Source organism: Thalassophryne amazonica, chromosome 2 (assembly GCF_902500255.1).
Source record: "Thalassophryne amazonica chromosome 2, fThaAma1.1, whole genome shotgun sequence".
NCBI lineage: Eukaryota > Metazoa > Chordata > Actinopteri > Batrachoidiformes > Batrachoididae > Thalassophryne > Thalassophryne amazonica.
In genome coordinates this window covers 119,802,426-119,819,921 of record NC_047104.1, presented here as the reverse complement: position 1 = coordinate 119,819,921, position 17,496 = coordinate 119,802,426, and the positions used below count along the sequence as shown (strand labels likewise).

At 42.6% G+C, this 17,496-nt stretch overlaps 1 protein-coding gene across 2 annotated transcripts in view; it reads right to left on the bottom strand.

Annotated features, from left to right (window-relative positions):
- Positions 1–1,229: 1,229 nt before the first annotated feature.
- adprhl1 (ADP-ribosylhydrolase like 1) overlaps positions 1,230–17,496 on the bottom strand; it is a 30,103-nt gene continuing 13,836 nt past the window's right edge. For both annotated transcript variants that reach the window (XM_034192789.1, XM_034192798.1), the window contains 3 exons: positions 14,916–15,048; positions 14,674–14,839; positions 1,230–4,032 (listed from right to left, as the gene is read on the bottom strand). In XM_034192789.1, coding sequence (XP_034048680.1) covers positions 1,338–4,032; positions 14,674–14,839; positions 14,916–15,048 — 2,994 coding nt within the window. In that variant the 3' untranslated portion in view covers positions 1,230–1,337. The remainder of the gene's footprint in view (positions 4,033–14,673; positions 14,840–14,915; positions 15,049–17,496) is intronic.

Here is a 17,496-nt window from a genome sequence, read left to right as displayed (position 1 = left end):
AATCATGTGCCATGAAGGGCTCAGCCACTGCAGCTTTTCCTTGCTACCAATCACCTCAGCAGGTGATTTCATTGACGATCAGGTCTTTATGTACAGGAGAGAAGCTCATCAACACATCTCCTGAGGTGACTGGTTGCAAGGAAAATCTGCAGGGTCTAGGCCCTCGTTGCCCACCCCTGCTTCAGTATAACATATGCAAAAGGTGACTTTTACATCCAGTCTATTTCAAACGAGTCAGGGGATGGATACATGAACATTTCCATGACACTGATTATATCTTGGACTTCATTTACCCCACTTACTAAGAAATGCAAGTATGGTAAATATTTAGGTGTGGTACTATATGGTAAATCTGTTTGGAGGCTGTAGCTTCCAAAAACTGAGTGACTGTGCCAGGTTACTAATGAGGGAAGCCACAAAGACACCCATGACACCTCTGAACATGTTATCAACTTCTGTGCCTGCGACTGGAGAAATTGTGCATATTGCAAATTTTGCGTTTTACTTCACCATTCATCTATTATGAAATGGTATATAGAAGAATTTTCTACAAAAGAACAATTGAAAGTTCAGCTATAGTTTGCTAGAAGGCACATGAGAGATGCAAGCCTAGATTTGATCCATTTTTTTCTATGAAAATCCTTCTCTCAACTCCATTATGAAACTGTGAGTGGTGAGGTAAAATGCAAAACTTGCACTGTGCACAATTTCTTCAATCTTATAGGCACAGAAGCTGATAACATCTTCAAGGTTCTCTTGTCATCTTGGTGGCTTTCTTTACTAGTAACCTTCTTGCATGGTCTCTCAGTTTTTGGGAACTGCTGCCTCCATACAGTTCCAAGTACCATACATACACAGCGTTTGTGTTTCTTTATAACTGAGGTGGGGGACGTCCAAAACATAATCCGTGTGATGGAAATGTTCATGTATCCATCCCCTGACTTGTCTGAAGAAAATTGGATGTTACAAAAAAGGTGGATGTAAAAAAAAGGTTGAGAGATTATATCTCCACACTGGTCCAGGAAGAGTATCCCCTGGCAGAGGTGGTTAATGTGACCCGGAAAAGGGAAGTTTGGGGTCCCCTACTGGAGCTGTTACCCCTGCAATCTGTTCCAGGATAAGAGGTTGAAGATGAGTGATATAAAAAATTAAAATGTAAAAGCTCAGGGGCGCACAACTTTTTCACATCACTGTATTTGTAGGTTAATGTGTTGTTGCTGACTTATATGTAAACATTGCTCAATACTAAAATAGTAATTTATATATTCATTGTACTTTGTCCATCACTGATTTCTGATGTTGACACTGCATCACTTTTTCTTTTCAATAAAATCAACCTAGAAAGTAAAAGTGTCAGTAAAACAGATTATTTTTGGTTTAAATTCTTGTTTGACTGAAGGATCCCCATAATTTATTGTTGTGTATTTCTGTCTCTGTTTTTGTTTTTCTGTCTGAGGATGAATGTGATTTTGTGACATAACAGCAGGGGTCTTGTTGTCTTCCATTGCAACCTTGGCAACTTTTTCAGGGCCTTGTGATGCACCTGTTTGTCTAACATCTGCAACTGTGCCTTCGTCTTCTTTTCCATGTCTGTGTTTCTCAGCTTTAATCTGTGTAGTATTCTCTGTTGTTTCACTTTGAGTTGATGGACAAAGGTTTTGTACCTTGATATTAGGAAGCTGTGAGGGGATGTCTTGAAGTTTTCCATTTTCTGTAAATCCATTGATAAATGGAGTCTTTGAGGCATCAAAGAGGGAAGCTGGGATGCTACCCATGATATCTTTACTGTTGGTGTGTTTCGTTACCAACGGGGAGGGGACTGTGCTATGATCAGCACCAACTAGAGGATTAAATCTATTAATCCTTGGGATGAGGTACTTTGCTACAGTTGTGGTTGGATTCCTCTCTTCCAAATTTTGGTCTGTGTACATCAACAGTCCATCAGTTATAGGTGTTACAGTGCATGTCTCTTTAATGGAAGGTTCACCCATGTTCCACTTCCTGTGAGAGCTCTCTAGAACCATGTGAGGACCTTCTGTCTTCACGTTGGGTACATTTTCCAAGTATGTTGTACATTTTGGTTCCACAGAACATAGTTTAGGGGAAGAATCTACACAGGTGTCCCAGACAGAAGAACAAGGTAGGATGGTTGGGAAATACCAGGTCATTGGAGTTGCCAACTGCATGGACAGCTTACCGGGCTCTGGAAGTGACCATTGTGTCACACATTCCAAAACCAGCAGCTGTGGATGTCCGTAATTTAACTTTCTATAAATACACCTGGGTATTTCCACTACAGTCTGAATTTCACCATATTCTGTTGAACTACACCCTTTTAAGTCATCATCGTCATCACCTTTGTCCTTGTTATCACTGACTGAATGATGAATGCCAGCCTGTGGATCTGAAGGTTTGTCCCCCAGTGGGTCAGCTCTCAGATGTGCGAAGACTTTCGTTGAAAAATATTTTGGCTCCTCTGGTCTTTCTTTCTGCCCATCTGATGTTTGACTTCCTTTTGACTGCCCTGGAACAAATTGGCTTTTGATCTGCTTGTGGTCTTTTGGATGGTGGACAGTTTGAACCACTGGTTGTTGGTGCTGTCTTTCCTGACACACAACTTTCTCTTTTACATTGGGAACATTTTCCAAGTACGTTCCATATTTTGATTCCACAGAACATAGTTCAGGGGAGGAATCAACACAGATGTCCCAGACAGAAGTACAAGGTAGGATGGTTGGGAAATGCCATGTCAGTGGAGCCTCCAACTGCATGGACAGTTTGCCAGGCTCTGGAAGTGACCATTGTGTCACACATTGTAAACCCAGCAGCTGTGGATGTCTGTAATTTAACTTATCATAAATGCACATGGGTATTTCCACTGCAGTTGGAATTTCGCTATATTCTGTGGAAATACAGCCTTTTAAGTCATCATCATGACCTTGGACGTTGTTATCGTTGATTGAACGATGAATGCCAGCCTGTGGAACTGAAGATCTGTCCCTCATGGGGTCAACTCTCAGATGTGAGAAGACTTTTGTTGAAAAATATCTTGGTTCCTCTGGTCTTTCTTTCAGCCTATCTGATGTTTGACTTCTGTTTGACTGCTCTGGAACAAACTGACTTTTTATCTGCTTGTGGTCTTTTGGATGGTGGACAGTTTGATCCACTGCTTGCTTTTGTCTCCTTTCATGACACATTACTTTCTGTTTTACGGAACTGCCCACCTTGACTGCTACTCTAGAAGACCTTTCATTGCAACATTTCACGTCACTTTTCTTACATACTGTGGCCACAGTCTCAAACGTCTCCAACAGCAATGACATGAAGACCCCTTTTCCAATGCGTCTCGGCCTGATTGGCTGTTGCAGATTGATTCCACTTTGTTTCTGCTCAGCCTTGGCAAATCTGCGCACCATTTCTTTTACATTTGTGTCTCTTTTCGGTCCTTGCAGTCTTCTACCATGGTAACTGTCTCTTCTTTGTACACCATAGTCACAGTCTTGGCTGTGACTCGCATCATGCACCATGACTCCTTTGGTGGTCAACTTTCCCACTTCTCTTTGATGTGTGATTGGAGGTTTGGGCATGGATCGTGTAAATTTAGATTGGAGGAGTTTGAACGACGTAAGCCTTCGCGGTGCTATTTGAACTTTATTATCCTGATTTGGCATAGTCTCTTTTTGTGGAACTATCCAGCATCTTCCAGGACTCCTTCCAGAACTCTCAGTAGAAGTAATACTTTGAGACATTTTGTGAACTTCAGGAAGCCGAACAGTTGTGGAATGTTGAGTCTTCTTCACTGAATATGGAACTCCCTCAACACAATGTTCTCCATTTCTGCTCTCTTCAGGTGTACTCAACCCTGATGTCTCTTTATTTCTGTTTGTGGTGGTCCGGTTGGGAAGGTCCTGCATTAGGTACTGCAAGAGACTCTCCAGAATCCCACGTAGTACTGGATGGCAGCTGCGGTCTCTAATCAGCTTCCTCAAGATACTGGCATCAGGGCCAGTGCAGCTTTTCTGAGAATATGCTCTATGAAGAATAGAAAACATGTGTGAAAGTGAACCCTTGTGCTTATGTGCAGCTAAAGTACAACTGAATAATCACAGGTCTTCACAACAGAATTGATTTTCATACAGTCAAGTTGGCTGACTAATTTGATGGCAATAGTAGTAGTGATAGATAGATAATTATGTCATGTAACTTTATATTAGGGCCCCTTCACACATAGTACAAGTAAGTACAAATCAGGCGAATCACGAGAAAACAGCTTGTATGAGCGAACCATGATAACATCTCACTGACATCGGGAGGAACATGTGGTCGGGCAGGCTTGAACGATCCCGCTGCGACAGTTTCGTACAAGAATGTGCACGAAACCATTGCACTAGGGTCACAGTGTGAGCAGCGTGTGTAACCACATTGTGCAGCTGCTGTGAAAAAAAAAACACATGCCAGTGCCACCCACGGGATTCGAACCTGCAATTTACAAAAGCTCTGATTGCCAGCCAAAAACTTTATCACTGTGCTATCATCGCTGTTCTATAAAAGGTCCGGAAAAATGCCTGAAATCAACAAGGAGATAAACGTATTTAAAAAAAAAACCCACACACCATGAAAACAACACCGCATTTTACCCAGTCCCTCTTATCAAGTGAAGAATACAAGTATGAACCGTCTGTTCCTCTGTAGATGACCCATGGTCACAGACGTACAGTCATGTAATGACAAATGATGCAGTTCGCTCTTATCAAAGGCCTGGTGTGTCCAGCCGGCACATGCACGTGTCCGGCCCAACACGCTGTTGGTGAAATGGACTGCATTTATATAGCGCTTTTCCATCAGATGCTCAAAGCGCTTTACAATTATGCCTCACATTCACCCCGATGTCAGGGTGCTGCCATGCAAGGCACTCACTACACACCAATAGGGGAGCAATAGGGGATTAAAGGCCTTGCCCAAGGGCCCTTAGTCAGGCTGGGATTTGAACCCATGATCTTCTGGACTCAAGCCCAACACCTTAACCACTAGACCATCACCTCCCGTAATTGGTGGCCACACACACCAATGTGTCACTCTGTGTCTGTTATGTGATCATTTGTTTTTAGTTATCATCTGCAACACATCTGCCACATGTGTTGCAGATGCAGGGGGGGGGGTGCAACACACGTGCAAATTTCACTGCCAGCTCGAAAGTGATCCTCTGCTCACTATTTTCGTACTAACCGTGTGAATGGCCACACATTTTCAAAGTGTCAAGCGAACAGTGTTAGATGTTTGTGTGTGTCACCTGGAATTTGGCTAACACCTGCCGCGAGAGGGATTGAATGGGCTCTCACAGTGCACACTTTGTCTTTCAGCCAGTGGTGAGCGCAAACAGTTGTAGCAACAGGTGTAAGAGGTGTTTGAGGCAGCTCCGATTTTACACGACTTGCATACACTTCCTGCTTCGTGTGCAATTCGACCACATTCATACTTTGCGTGAAGGGGACCTTAATGAAGTGTGCCAATTAAATCCTTGCAAATAGTCCTGTGAAATAACTATATTTTCCCACAGGGTAAAAATCGAATTTGCACAGAGTTCCGATCATTAGGGCCACTATTGCCAGGGACTACGCGGCACACAGCATAATGTGTTATTGCTAGTTTTCAACAAGTCAGGTTTGTTATGTAATTTCATTGTAATTTTGTGGATATTAGTAAAATTATACATTTTTGCGAAGTGCATGCAATAGGCAATCAGAAAATGGATTTCATTTTTCCTGAAGACACCATGGCTGCCTTCTTAGATTTGTAAAATTGGGGGCTTACATTTTTTTAGGTTATTTTTTTCAGTATCTAGGCTTCAAGATAACCTAGAGTCTATATTCAAGTGGCTAAATATACATTTTCAGGGTCACAGAATCCAAAGGTGTTGATTACAAAAAAGTGTATGTGGGTAAAATCACATTCATGGGTGGCCACCTTGGATTTGTATATATCCACCACTGTCCCAATCCACCCAGCTGTAAATGGGTACCATCTTTGGCTGAGGAAGTAACCTGCAATGGACTGGCATCCCATTCAGGAGGAGCAGTTGATCCTCGTCCTCTTCATGCACCATAATCTGGGGATAAGAAGCTGAACCAGTGGGGCTCTCCTATAAAGGACTTGTGTCTTCATGATAAAAGCTGTTGTCACTAATGTGCATGTGGCAAGAATACCTGAAGTGAGGTTGCAAAGTGAAGCACTCACTATTTCAGGCTCCACCCATGTGAGACACAAGTGACATTATACACATAAAATGCAGAGTGAGAGTGAATTGGAACTAAACATTCAATGGAATGGAGTAAACATTCACAGAAAGCATAAAAAGTCACTTTGGTTCTGTCTGACTTTACCTCAGAGAACTTTAGTGGCCACTGTCCACTAACAGATTAGCACAAATCCTTTAATGTGTTAGAATTCCTTTTATTTGCATCAACTTCCTCAATATGGGCAGCGCAGTCGATTAGTGGTTAGCACTGTTGACTCACAGCAAGAAGGTCATGGGTTTGATTCCCACCTGTGGCCTATCTGTGTGGAGTCTGCGTGTTCTCCCCATGTTTGCGTGGGTTTCCTCCAGGTGCTCCGGCTTCCTCCCACATCCAAAGACACGTGGGTTAGGTGCACTAGAGACTGCACCTGGCAGGGTGCTTCCATTTCCAATCAGATATTTGATTAAAAAATGTCTATGTTTTTACCAATCCAAACAAACTTGAAGCATCTTCCATGTAACTTCAATTTATTTTCATTTATATAGCACCAAATCACAAAAAAGCTGTCTCAAGGTGCTTCACACAAGTAAAGTCTAACCTTACCAACCCCTAGAGCAAGCACACAGGTGACAGTGTAACTGTACTTTTTCAAGTATACATTTATAAACATCTGAATTTCTAGTTTTAGGTACAGTGTTGATCTAAGTATTTTAATGTACAAAAAAGGCAAGATTTGTAGACTGGTGACCCAACAAAAAAACAGAACCCATAAAAATAAGGTTATAAGGTTTTGAATAATCAGGTCCCATCTTATCTTAGGGACCTCATAGTACCATATCACCCCAATAGAGCACTTCTCTCTCAGACTGCAGGCTTACTTGTAGTTCCTAGGGTTTTTAAGAGTAGAATGGGAGGTAGAGCCTTCAGCTTTCAGGCTCCTCTCCTGTGGAACCAGCTCCCAATTCGGATCAGGGAGACAGACACCCTCTCTACTTTTAAGATTAGGCTTAAAACTTTCCTTTTTGCTAAAGCTTATAGTTAGGGCTGGATCAGGTGACCCTGAACCATCCCTTAGTTATGCTGCTATAGACTTAGACTGCTGGGGGGTTCCCATGATGCACTGAGTGTTTCTTTCTCTTTTTGCTCTGTATGCACCACTCTGCATTTAATCATTAGTGATTGATCTCTGCTGCCCTCCACAGCATGTCTTTTTCCTGATTCTCTCCCCTCAGCCCCAACCAGTCCCAGCAGAAGACTGCCCCTCCCTGAGCCTGGTTCTGCTGGAGGTTTCTTCCTGTTAAAAGGGAGTTTTTCCTTCCCACTGTCGCCAAGTGCTTGCTCACAGGGGGTCGTTTTGACCATTTGGGTTTTTTCTGTAATTATTGTATGGCTTGGAGGGCCTTGGAGCAACTGTTGTTGTGATTTGGTGCTATATAAATAAAATTGTTTGATTTGATTTGAAAAATTGTAATAAATCTTACAAAGGTCCAGCAAATTCCTTGAAATTTGCTGAACTTAACCTTCAGTCTGTGTACAATCTTTCCCCAAAGTTTCAGTTATCCTGGTCGCTTTCCATAAAAGTCATGTCCTTTCTAAAATATACTCCAAATGGTATTCGGTACTTTAACATTTCCCATAATCCCCCTGGCAGCCCCCTGCGCTACCCAGAATGCATTGTGGTGCCAGCAGAGTTCCAGCATCTCACAGCACATGTAAACAATGGCTGGATGTGGATGGTGTTGATCCAGCGAATTCACGGGCGATTATGATGATGACACGTTCTCCCAAACTGAGAGGAGGTGTAGCTCCTGTGATGGACTTCTTCACGACGTTTGTTTACATTTTGCCCTGAATTGCTGAACCTGACCTCTCGCGTGAGTCACAGACCACGAGATGGCGCGAGATTCACAACTGTGAACCACCAAATTATTTGTTGGCAAAATAGGCCTGCAGGCCTGTTATGTCATGGAAGAACATGACTTTTATGCAAAGCGACCGAGATAACTGAAGCTTTGGGGAATGATCATACACAGAGTGAATCCTTTGTAGGATTTATTACAATTTTTATGGGTTCTGTTTTTGTTTTGTTTTTTGGGAGCGGGGGTCACCCTGTACATGAGGATCTTCTTAAAAGATTAAAAAATAAATGCATTGTGTCATTATAGCGGTTATAAAAAGTGTTATATTTCATGTCTTCATGCAGTTTTAGTACAGGCTACAAACACGTGAACTGTGAAACAGATAGCATCATCATACACAACAATTTTGAGGTCATTCCTGCTAAGATACACTGTATTTATAATAATACAAATGGAGAAAACTCTGTTTTTGACCACATGCATAAAGGGCCCCTTCACACATAACACGAAAGACACAGAACCCAGAAGAAAATCCATGAACCAAACACAAAATGGGGAACCACGAACCATCCACCTGCTGTTGTGAGGGACGCACAGTCATGTAGGCGTGTACGACACATCGGCGACAGTTTTGTGCACAAGCGTGCACAAACACAGTGCAAGCAGCTGGGACGTGTTACACCACATCGTGCCGCTGATGTGGAGAATAACAAAATAAAAACCAGCTATATAATTACTGAAAACACTGGGTTGATATCAGTAATAAATAAAAGGGGACGCAATACAGAACCTGCGGTTAAATAAAAAATAAATGCCACTCACGGGATTCGAACCTGCAATTTACAAAAGCTCAGATTACCAGATGGAAACTTTACCTACAATCACTGTCTTATAACAGGAGTGTACGAGGTCTGTTAGAAAAGTATCCGACCTTTTTATTTTTTCAAAAACCTGATCGATTTGAATCACGTGTGCTTGCATGAGCCAACCTTGAACCTTCGTGCGCATGCATGATTTTTTTCACGCCTGTCGGTTGCGTCATTTGCTTGTAAGCAGCCTTTGTGTGAGGATGGGTGGAGTCTCTCGTTGTTTTTTCTTTGCAAGGAAAATGGCAGAACGACTGGAGCAGCGCGACTGCATCAAATTTTGCCAGAAACTGGGCAACAGCCAGGTGGAAACCATTCGGATTATTCAGACGGCTTTCGGTGACGATCCTATGGGCATCACACAGATTAAGGAGCGGTACAACCGGTTTTAAAGACGGCCCGCACATGGTGGAGAGCGAGCCGCGCTCCGGGGCGGCCATCAACATGCTGAAAGACCAGATCATTTCCATGTGAACGCTGTGGTGATGTGGTACCGTTGTGTGACTATCCGAGAAATTGTGGAAGAGGTGGACATCAGCACTTTTTTGGCACCTTCCACTGTGACAGAAGATTTTGCCATGAAAAGAGTGGCGGCGAAATTCATGCCGATGGCTTGGGCACGAAGCTGATGGCGGAACAAAAGCGCCACCGTGTTGAAGTCTCACAGGACATGTTGTGACATAGCCACCTCGTCCACAATTTCTCGGATAGTCACATGACTGAAAAGCCACCGAAAGCCATCTGAATCTTCAGAATGGTGGAAGAGCTGGGCATGTCACAACATGTCCTGTGAGACTTCAACACGGCAATTCAAATCTTCTTTCACAGTGGAATGTGAATCATGCATGCGCACGAAGGTTCAAGGTTGGCTCATGCAAGCACACGTGATTCAAATCCATTAGGTTTTTGAAAAAAATAAAAAGGTCGGATACTTTTCTAACAGACCTCTTAAAATGCCTAAAATCAACAAGGAGATAAACATATTAAAACAAAAAGAGAGAAAAAGCGCCATAATAACTGACAAAATGACATTTGTTACGGTTGTAATGTAACACCTTGTGTGCACGATCATGTCCAGCTGTCACTCAGTTGGCAGTCAGCTGACATGCGCCGTGTGTCCACATTAAAGCAATCACACAAGAATGAGGTCACGCCTTCGTCACCCTTATTTGTTTAATTTCCACTCTTTTTATTTGTCATGTAAACTGCAATTTACATGGTGGAAGTGAAATCAGCTAGCCAGGCAGCATCACACTGTGCCGTGTGCTCAGATGCTGTTTGGTCATCATGAGAGCATGAGCGACCGCACACACATGTACAATGTATGTTCACCTAAGGTGCAGGACACAGCACACTGTGCTGGTCCAGCACTGGACTCTGGGGACCATCAGCCACAGCTGACAATGTTGGATTCATGGTGTGTGTGTGTGGTGTGTGCGTGCGCGTTGGTGGTAGTGGGGGGGGAACGACACACTCCACAAGCCATTTGTGTTGAAGGGTGGCGGGGGTGGACGACGACGATACACTCCACACACCATTTGTGTGTGTGTGTGGCGGGGAGGAAGCCATGTGTGTTGCCAGGTGACGTCACACTCGTGTGGCACTTTGACAATTTTCACAGACAGGTTGAATGTGGTCATTTGCTCTCTACTATCGTACCAGTTATGTGAATAGCCTTTTGTAAATGTCCAGCGAGTGGTGTTAGACGTTCATGTGTGACACCTGGAATTTGGCCAACACCTGCTGAGAGAGGGATCGAATGAGCACATGCAGGGCATTCGCTGTCTTTCGGCAGCTTGTGTGCACGAATGACAGGTGTACAAAGGGTTTGAGGCGGCTCCGATTTTTCACAAATGGCATGCAATTCCTCCTTTGTGCGCTAGTCGTCTTCAGTTGTGTTATGTGTGAAGGGGCACCAGACTGCTGGAACAGCATATCTTGTGTTTAACATATTTAACTTTGTACTGTTGCTCTCCTCGGGGACTGGATACTCGTCTGTTAAACAAACACAAATTTTATTAAGTCAACAACACCTGAAACTGACTATTCCTGTCATATTTGCCCATGGCAGCAGAAAAATACAGGTGATAAAATGTTTAGACTTAAAAGAAGACATATTCCAACAGTTTCTACATATAATTTTGGGAGAATTAAAGTATTGTTATTGTCAGGTGTTTGATTCATTTATATAGATGTTGATCATATGTGTGACATTTTATTCAACAGAAACTGATTGTATTTGTCTAATCTCATTTTTCGCAACAATCCAATCTGCATTTACAAGTGGTTGTTATCCCGGAAGCTAATTATATTAAATGTTAATTATTCATGAGCACCTACTCTGATTGGCTGGCTTTGTAGCTACTTGAGAACTATTATGTATTTTTGCCTATGCACAGCCTGTTTTTGGAGGGTGTATGAACCAAAGTCTGACCCTGATTTCAGAAAGAACAATCTGCTGAGGCCGAGGGTTCAGCTGGTTGTTTCAGAATTATAATATTGTAATTTAGCAATCTAACAAAGAAAAAACATTCCCCCATGCAGCTGAAGGTTCTGAACAACTATGTGGTCTATTAGAAAAGTATCTGACCTTATTTAAAAAAAAAAAACATATGGATTTGAATCACGTGTGCTTGCGTGAGCCAACCTTGAACCTTCATGCGCATGCGTGATTTTTTTCACGCCTGTCGGTTGCGTCATTCGCCTGTGAGCAGGCTTTGAGTGAGGAGTGGTCCAGCCCTCTCGGCGGATTTTCATTGTCAGGGAAATGGCTGAGAGACTGCCGCTTTGCTTGATCAAATTTTTTTTTAGAAACTGTAAGGCACATCCATGTGGACACCATTCGAGAAATTCAGGTGGTTTTTGGTGAAAATTTTATGGGCTTCAAAGACATTAAGGGATGTTACTATCCCTTTAAGGACAGCCCACAGCAGCTGTGGGGCGCGCCGCGCTCCAGCTGCCATCGACAGGCTGAGCGACCATTTCATTTCTAAACGGATGGCTCTGTGGATCAGTGACCATCGTGTGCAATTTCTCTGGTTATCACAAGAGCTGGACATCAACCATTTTCCGGCAGATTTCACTTTTAACAAGAGATTTTGTCATGGAAAGCCAAGCGGAGGCTTCGCGCGTCATGATGGATTCGCTGCTGGACCAACACAAAACCACCTCCGTTTTGGTCTCACAGGATGGCTTTGAGATGGCGTTCAGACAGCTGTCGGTGGTTTTTCAGTCGAGTGATTATCCAAGAAATTGTGGACGAGCCTGGACATGCCAGAACATGTTCTGTGTTGCTTCATCACGGCGTTGCTTTGTCATGGAAAGAGGAACGGACACTTTGCGCGTCACGACGTCAAGCGAGACAAAGAACACCTTGGTTTCGGAGTGCCAGAAGGACAAACTGGGACATGCCTTTCAGTGCTTACCAGTCGGATGAGTATCAGAGAAATTGTGGAGAGCTGGACATGTCCCAGCTTGTCCTTCTGGCACTCAGAAACGGAGGTGTTCTTTGTCTCGCTTGATGTCGTGACGCGAGAAGCGTCCATTCCTCTTTCCATGACAAAAACTCCTCATTAAAAGTGGAATGTGCCGTTCATTTCCAAACTGGATGCTGTGTTTTATCCAGGACGTCGTCTGGACTAGCACAGGAATTGTGAAAAGACGTGGACATCAGCACTTTTTCGGCAAATTGAGAAAGACGTGCGGAGGAATTCCGCACGCGGGTCCCGCGATGCGCAAAGCAACGCCGTGTTGAAGCGTCACAGAACATGTCACTCACAGGCGAATGACGCAACCGACAGGCGTGAAAAAAATCATGCATGCGCATGAAGGTTCAAGGTTGGCTCACGCAAGCACACATGATTCAAATCCATATGTTTTTTTTTTTTTAAATAAGGTCGGATACTTTTCTAATAGACCTCGTATATTCTTTTAGCTGTGTAAAGTTTACATTCATATTAACACAGCAGCTGCACAACACTGAAAATTCATATTTGTTATTTATATGAAGAAAACAGAGAAACGTGATTGTGCACACTACTGAAGTGCATGTAGCGCATGACCAAGGCTGTGAGGTGTGTGGGCGGGGTTACAGCATTATTTCATTATTATGATTAGAGTAGAAATTGTGACATCAGCTTGTGTTATTTTAAATTTGTTCACTTCTAAAGCAGAAATTTCAAATATCTAAAAAAGACAAATGAGGTCAATTTCAACACACTGACAGCTCAGAAAGAAGTTAGATGTGGCTCAAATCCACCTGAATATTCACTTTTCTTGCTTCTTCCAAATCGCTGTCTCTTTACAGTGTAAGAGAAGAGGAAATGTTCAAGAAAATTAAGATTACATAAGATAAAAAGCTCCCCTGCAAGAAGATGTTAGATTGGAATTAAGAGAGACTCAGACTTCATGTTATGTACAGCTGTGGTCAGAGGTTTAGGTATACACATCACGGACACAAATGTTGGACATTATTGGGCTTTTGGGTCAAGATTTCAATTTGTAGACTTTAAGGATTATGTCGAAGCTACTTCACGGATACGACATCACGATGTAAAAACAAGATCAGGAAAAAACTATTTTAACAACTGGAAAACATAAATGAGAAAAGCTAAAATTAAACTTCACCAAAGGTCATTCTAGTCATAATAAAGGTGCTTTCCCAAGTGTTTAAAGTAATTTTGCTGAAATATAAATGATGCAACATAATTATGTGGATAATGGTAATAAAAGAAAGGAAAACATTTGAGAAATACAGTAATTTCTTTGTGAAAATGCATTTTCTAAAATCATTGTTATCCAAAAGTAATGACGATTTAGGGTGGTCTCCTATTCCAGATTTTTGATATCTGATTGTGTACGTTTTTAGCGCATAAATTAAAAAGAAATTAAAAATTGGACACACAATAAGGGTTTGAAAACAGGTGTAATTTGTGATACAGGAAGTGTTCTAGAACACTGTGAGCAATCGAGAAAGTTTTAAACATGTTTAAAAAAATTTTGTGAGCCACAAAACATTAATGATCACATTTAATTGATGCAGATCAGAATGCTCTTCTGTAAAAGTAGGTGAAAATGGGCGAGTGGGGACTACTTCTCATCCTCCTATGCAACATGAAACCCATGAAAACACGCTCTTCAAGAAAGTTTTTGAGATGTTGACAGAGATATTTTAGCTTTTCTGGAAAAGTGTGGGGGAAAACATAGAAGTAGTGTTATAATCGTGCAATTGGAATCGGGTGTATTTGGCAATATTCGGGGACACTCCTATGTAAGTGGATATAAAATAGCAGTTAATATGAATTTTACCTACAATTAAAAAAATAATCATTTCATCAATGTTGAAATCAGAAATTGGGGTGAAAAATCTCTAAAAGAAGCTTAAGTTTTACCGCAGTCCCTACGTTTGACAGTGAAAGATGCGAATATTTCGAATATTCAGTAGGTTTGGGGGTTACAAGACACCAACAGAAAATTATGTTGATTTTGCAGTGTAATTCCAGGTAGACCAGGAAGGCTTTAAATGGGCGCCTGCCCTCACACCTACAGGGAAAAACACCTTTATGTTTTCAGATCATGGCAGAGCTGGATATGAGGAGGATAGAATATTGTTTACAACGACCAGGAAGAACTAGAGGGAAGTATGAGACAAAGAGAAGCAGTCATGTGCAGTTCCTCTCATAGCCAGTAGGGTTCAGGCCAGTGAAGGTTTACTTCTCTATGCACTTCTCTGCAGCCGCTGCTTTATAAAGTGCTTCTCCGAGCTCCTCCAGACGCTGTCGCTTGTCCAAACCCTGGTACAGACCCGGAGGAACCTGGCTGAGACCATACATAAGGCCGTAGAGGCAGCCGGCAATCAGGCCTGTGGCTTCACTCTCACCTGCGAGAAGGTTGATCAGACAGTTCATTTCCATTTCTTCTTATGCAGTGAAGCTGCAAAACACCGTAGCCCTCACCTCCATGAAACATGGCTCGTCGACACACTTCAGTCCAGTTGCTCCCTGCTGCCAGCAGAGCGTCATAAGCTATCATGGGGGCATCGTGTCCCATCCGGCCTGCACGGCCTTCTGAGCTCCAGCACTTATACACCTGTAATGTTAAGAAACACGCACTGTGACAATGTGAAACTGTGCTTGTTACGTCTGCAAAGGATGTAATAAAATCATTGGCGTTTATTTATTTGTCTGTTTGTCTGTTAGCAGGACTACGTCAAAACTACTGAATGGATTTTGACGAAATTTGCACCACAGATAGATATTAGGGCATGGAAGACTCCACCAAATTTTGGAAGTGATCCAGATCTGGATTGCCAGACATTATAAATCTCTGATTGTTGTAGAGAAGCTTGAATCTTCGACTGGACTGGGTTGCTTGACGTGAGGACGTTTCGCTTCAAATCGCAGAAGCTTCCTCAGCTAAAATTCTTGCTCTGGTAGTCTGACTTCCGTCTTGACTCTTGTAGAGAAGAATAAAACAGAAGCCAACAAAAGCTGGAGTTTTTAACCTAACCAGACCCCTCCTACCGAGAGGCTGACTGCTGCAGGCTAGTGACTAAACAATAGTTCTAATTAGCACCTGTTGTGCTCTAGTTAGCACCCTCCTAATGACAGGGCACCTGTCCCTCCTAATGATGGGACGGAAGTCTCTCCTGATGGCTCCCTTGACGACTCTCCTGATGACGTGAATGACTCATTACCATGAACAAAAGACTGAAACTGCTTTGACCTGAGTACCCCATTGTAAACCGGGGACAAAGTGTGTCTGAGACCCCCTCCCCGGTTAAGGCTGGGTTTCAACTGTTTTACAAAGAATGCTTCCTTGACACCTCTCTCAAACCATTTCTTCTCTCTGGCTAAGATCTTAACTTCCTTGTCTTCAAACATGTGGTTAGTGTCTTTCAGGCGGAGATGAACTGCAGACTGAGGTCCACTGGCGCCCTCTCTGCGGTGCTGGTATAGCCTTTTGTGTAAGGTTGCTTAGTCTCACCTCGACCGGTCCAGTGGAAGATTCAAGCTTCTCTACTATGTAAACCACCTGGACAACTGAGAGCCTACACAGAAAAATCTCTGATTGTTCTTGTTTGTATTTATTTTTGAACTGTTTAATAATGTAAATAAAATTGTAAGCATAAAGGGCGGCACGGCGGCTTAGTGGTTAGCACTGTTGCCTCACAGCAAGAAGGTAATGGTACTTTCCACCCTTTATGTGTTGAGTTTGCAGCCCCACCGTGTTTGCATGGGTTCTCTCCAGGGGCTCTGGCTCCCTCCCTTATCCAAAGACATGCGGATTAGGTAGATTGGAAACTTTAAATTGTCCATAGGTGTGTGTGTGTGTGTGTGTGTGTGTGTGTGTGTGTGTGTGTGTGTGTGTGTGAATGTCTTTGTTTGTTTATATGTGGTCCTGCAACAGACGGGCGTCCTGTCCAGGGTGTACCCCGCCTCACGACCTAAACTGCTGGGATAGGCCCTCCATGACCCTTAATTGGAGGAAGTAAGTATAGAAAATGGATGGATGGATGTAAACATAAACATAAAGCGAAATGCAACACATGTCCATAACTATTTGGACAGCGGCACAATTGTTATAAGATTGCAGCTGTCAAAATGTAAAATGAAACAATCAAAATGTGCTCGTAGTAAACTTCAGATTATTTCAAGGGGTTTAAGAAAATTTAGCATTAATCTTTCAGGAATTACAGCCATTTGTATACCGATTGCATAAGTAATTAGACTACTGTAACTAAATATAAAAAAAAGACATTCCTTTATTAGTCCCGCATCGGGAAAAATGCAGTGTCATAGCAGAAGTGTTAACAGTAACTGTACAAACAGTCAGCAGATATGTCTGGGTCTTCTTGAGCATGAATTATTAAGAAATACAAACAGTATGGTATTGTAGGGCAAATGTTAAGTAGGCAGGAAAACAGATCAAATTTGGGCTCATGTCTCTCATGTGCCTTCTGGCAAACTGTAGTTGAAATTTCACACCTTTACAAAACTTTTCTGTGTCACTCCACCATGAAGCTGTACTGGTGGTGCAACAGACAAAAGTTGCACTGTGCAGTGTCTCCAGTCACAACCACAGAAGCCCTTAACTCCTTCAAAGTTGTTATGGGGGTCTTGGTGGCTTGCTTCACTATACCTCTGGTGCAGTCCTTCATATTTTAAGAATTGCCCACTCAAGATAGATTACTCACCATGTAAAGAACAAGGTGAAGTGTAACATGCCCACATATGTACTTGCACTATGGGCTTTAGACCGTGTGTCACAAATCATCAAGATCAGGCCCAAAGTGTCTTCCCTGTATTGTACTTGCATTATCACATTTTTAACCCACGTTAAAATAGCTTAAAGGACAAGAAGTGGTACTGACACTTTTAACAGTGGAGCTGCTCGCTGTGAGAGGGCAGAAAAGGGGAGAGGCAGAGAACGTGCACAGGTAAATGCAGTGGAGGAGGAAAATCAGAGATTGTTAAACTGCAAGAAATGGAAAAATAAATATTGAACCAAGCCAAAATGTTTTTTCCATCGTTTGAT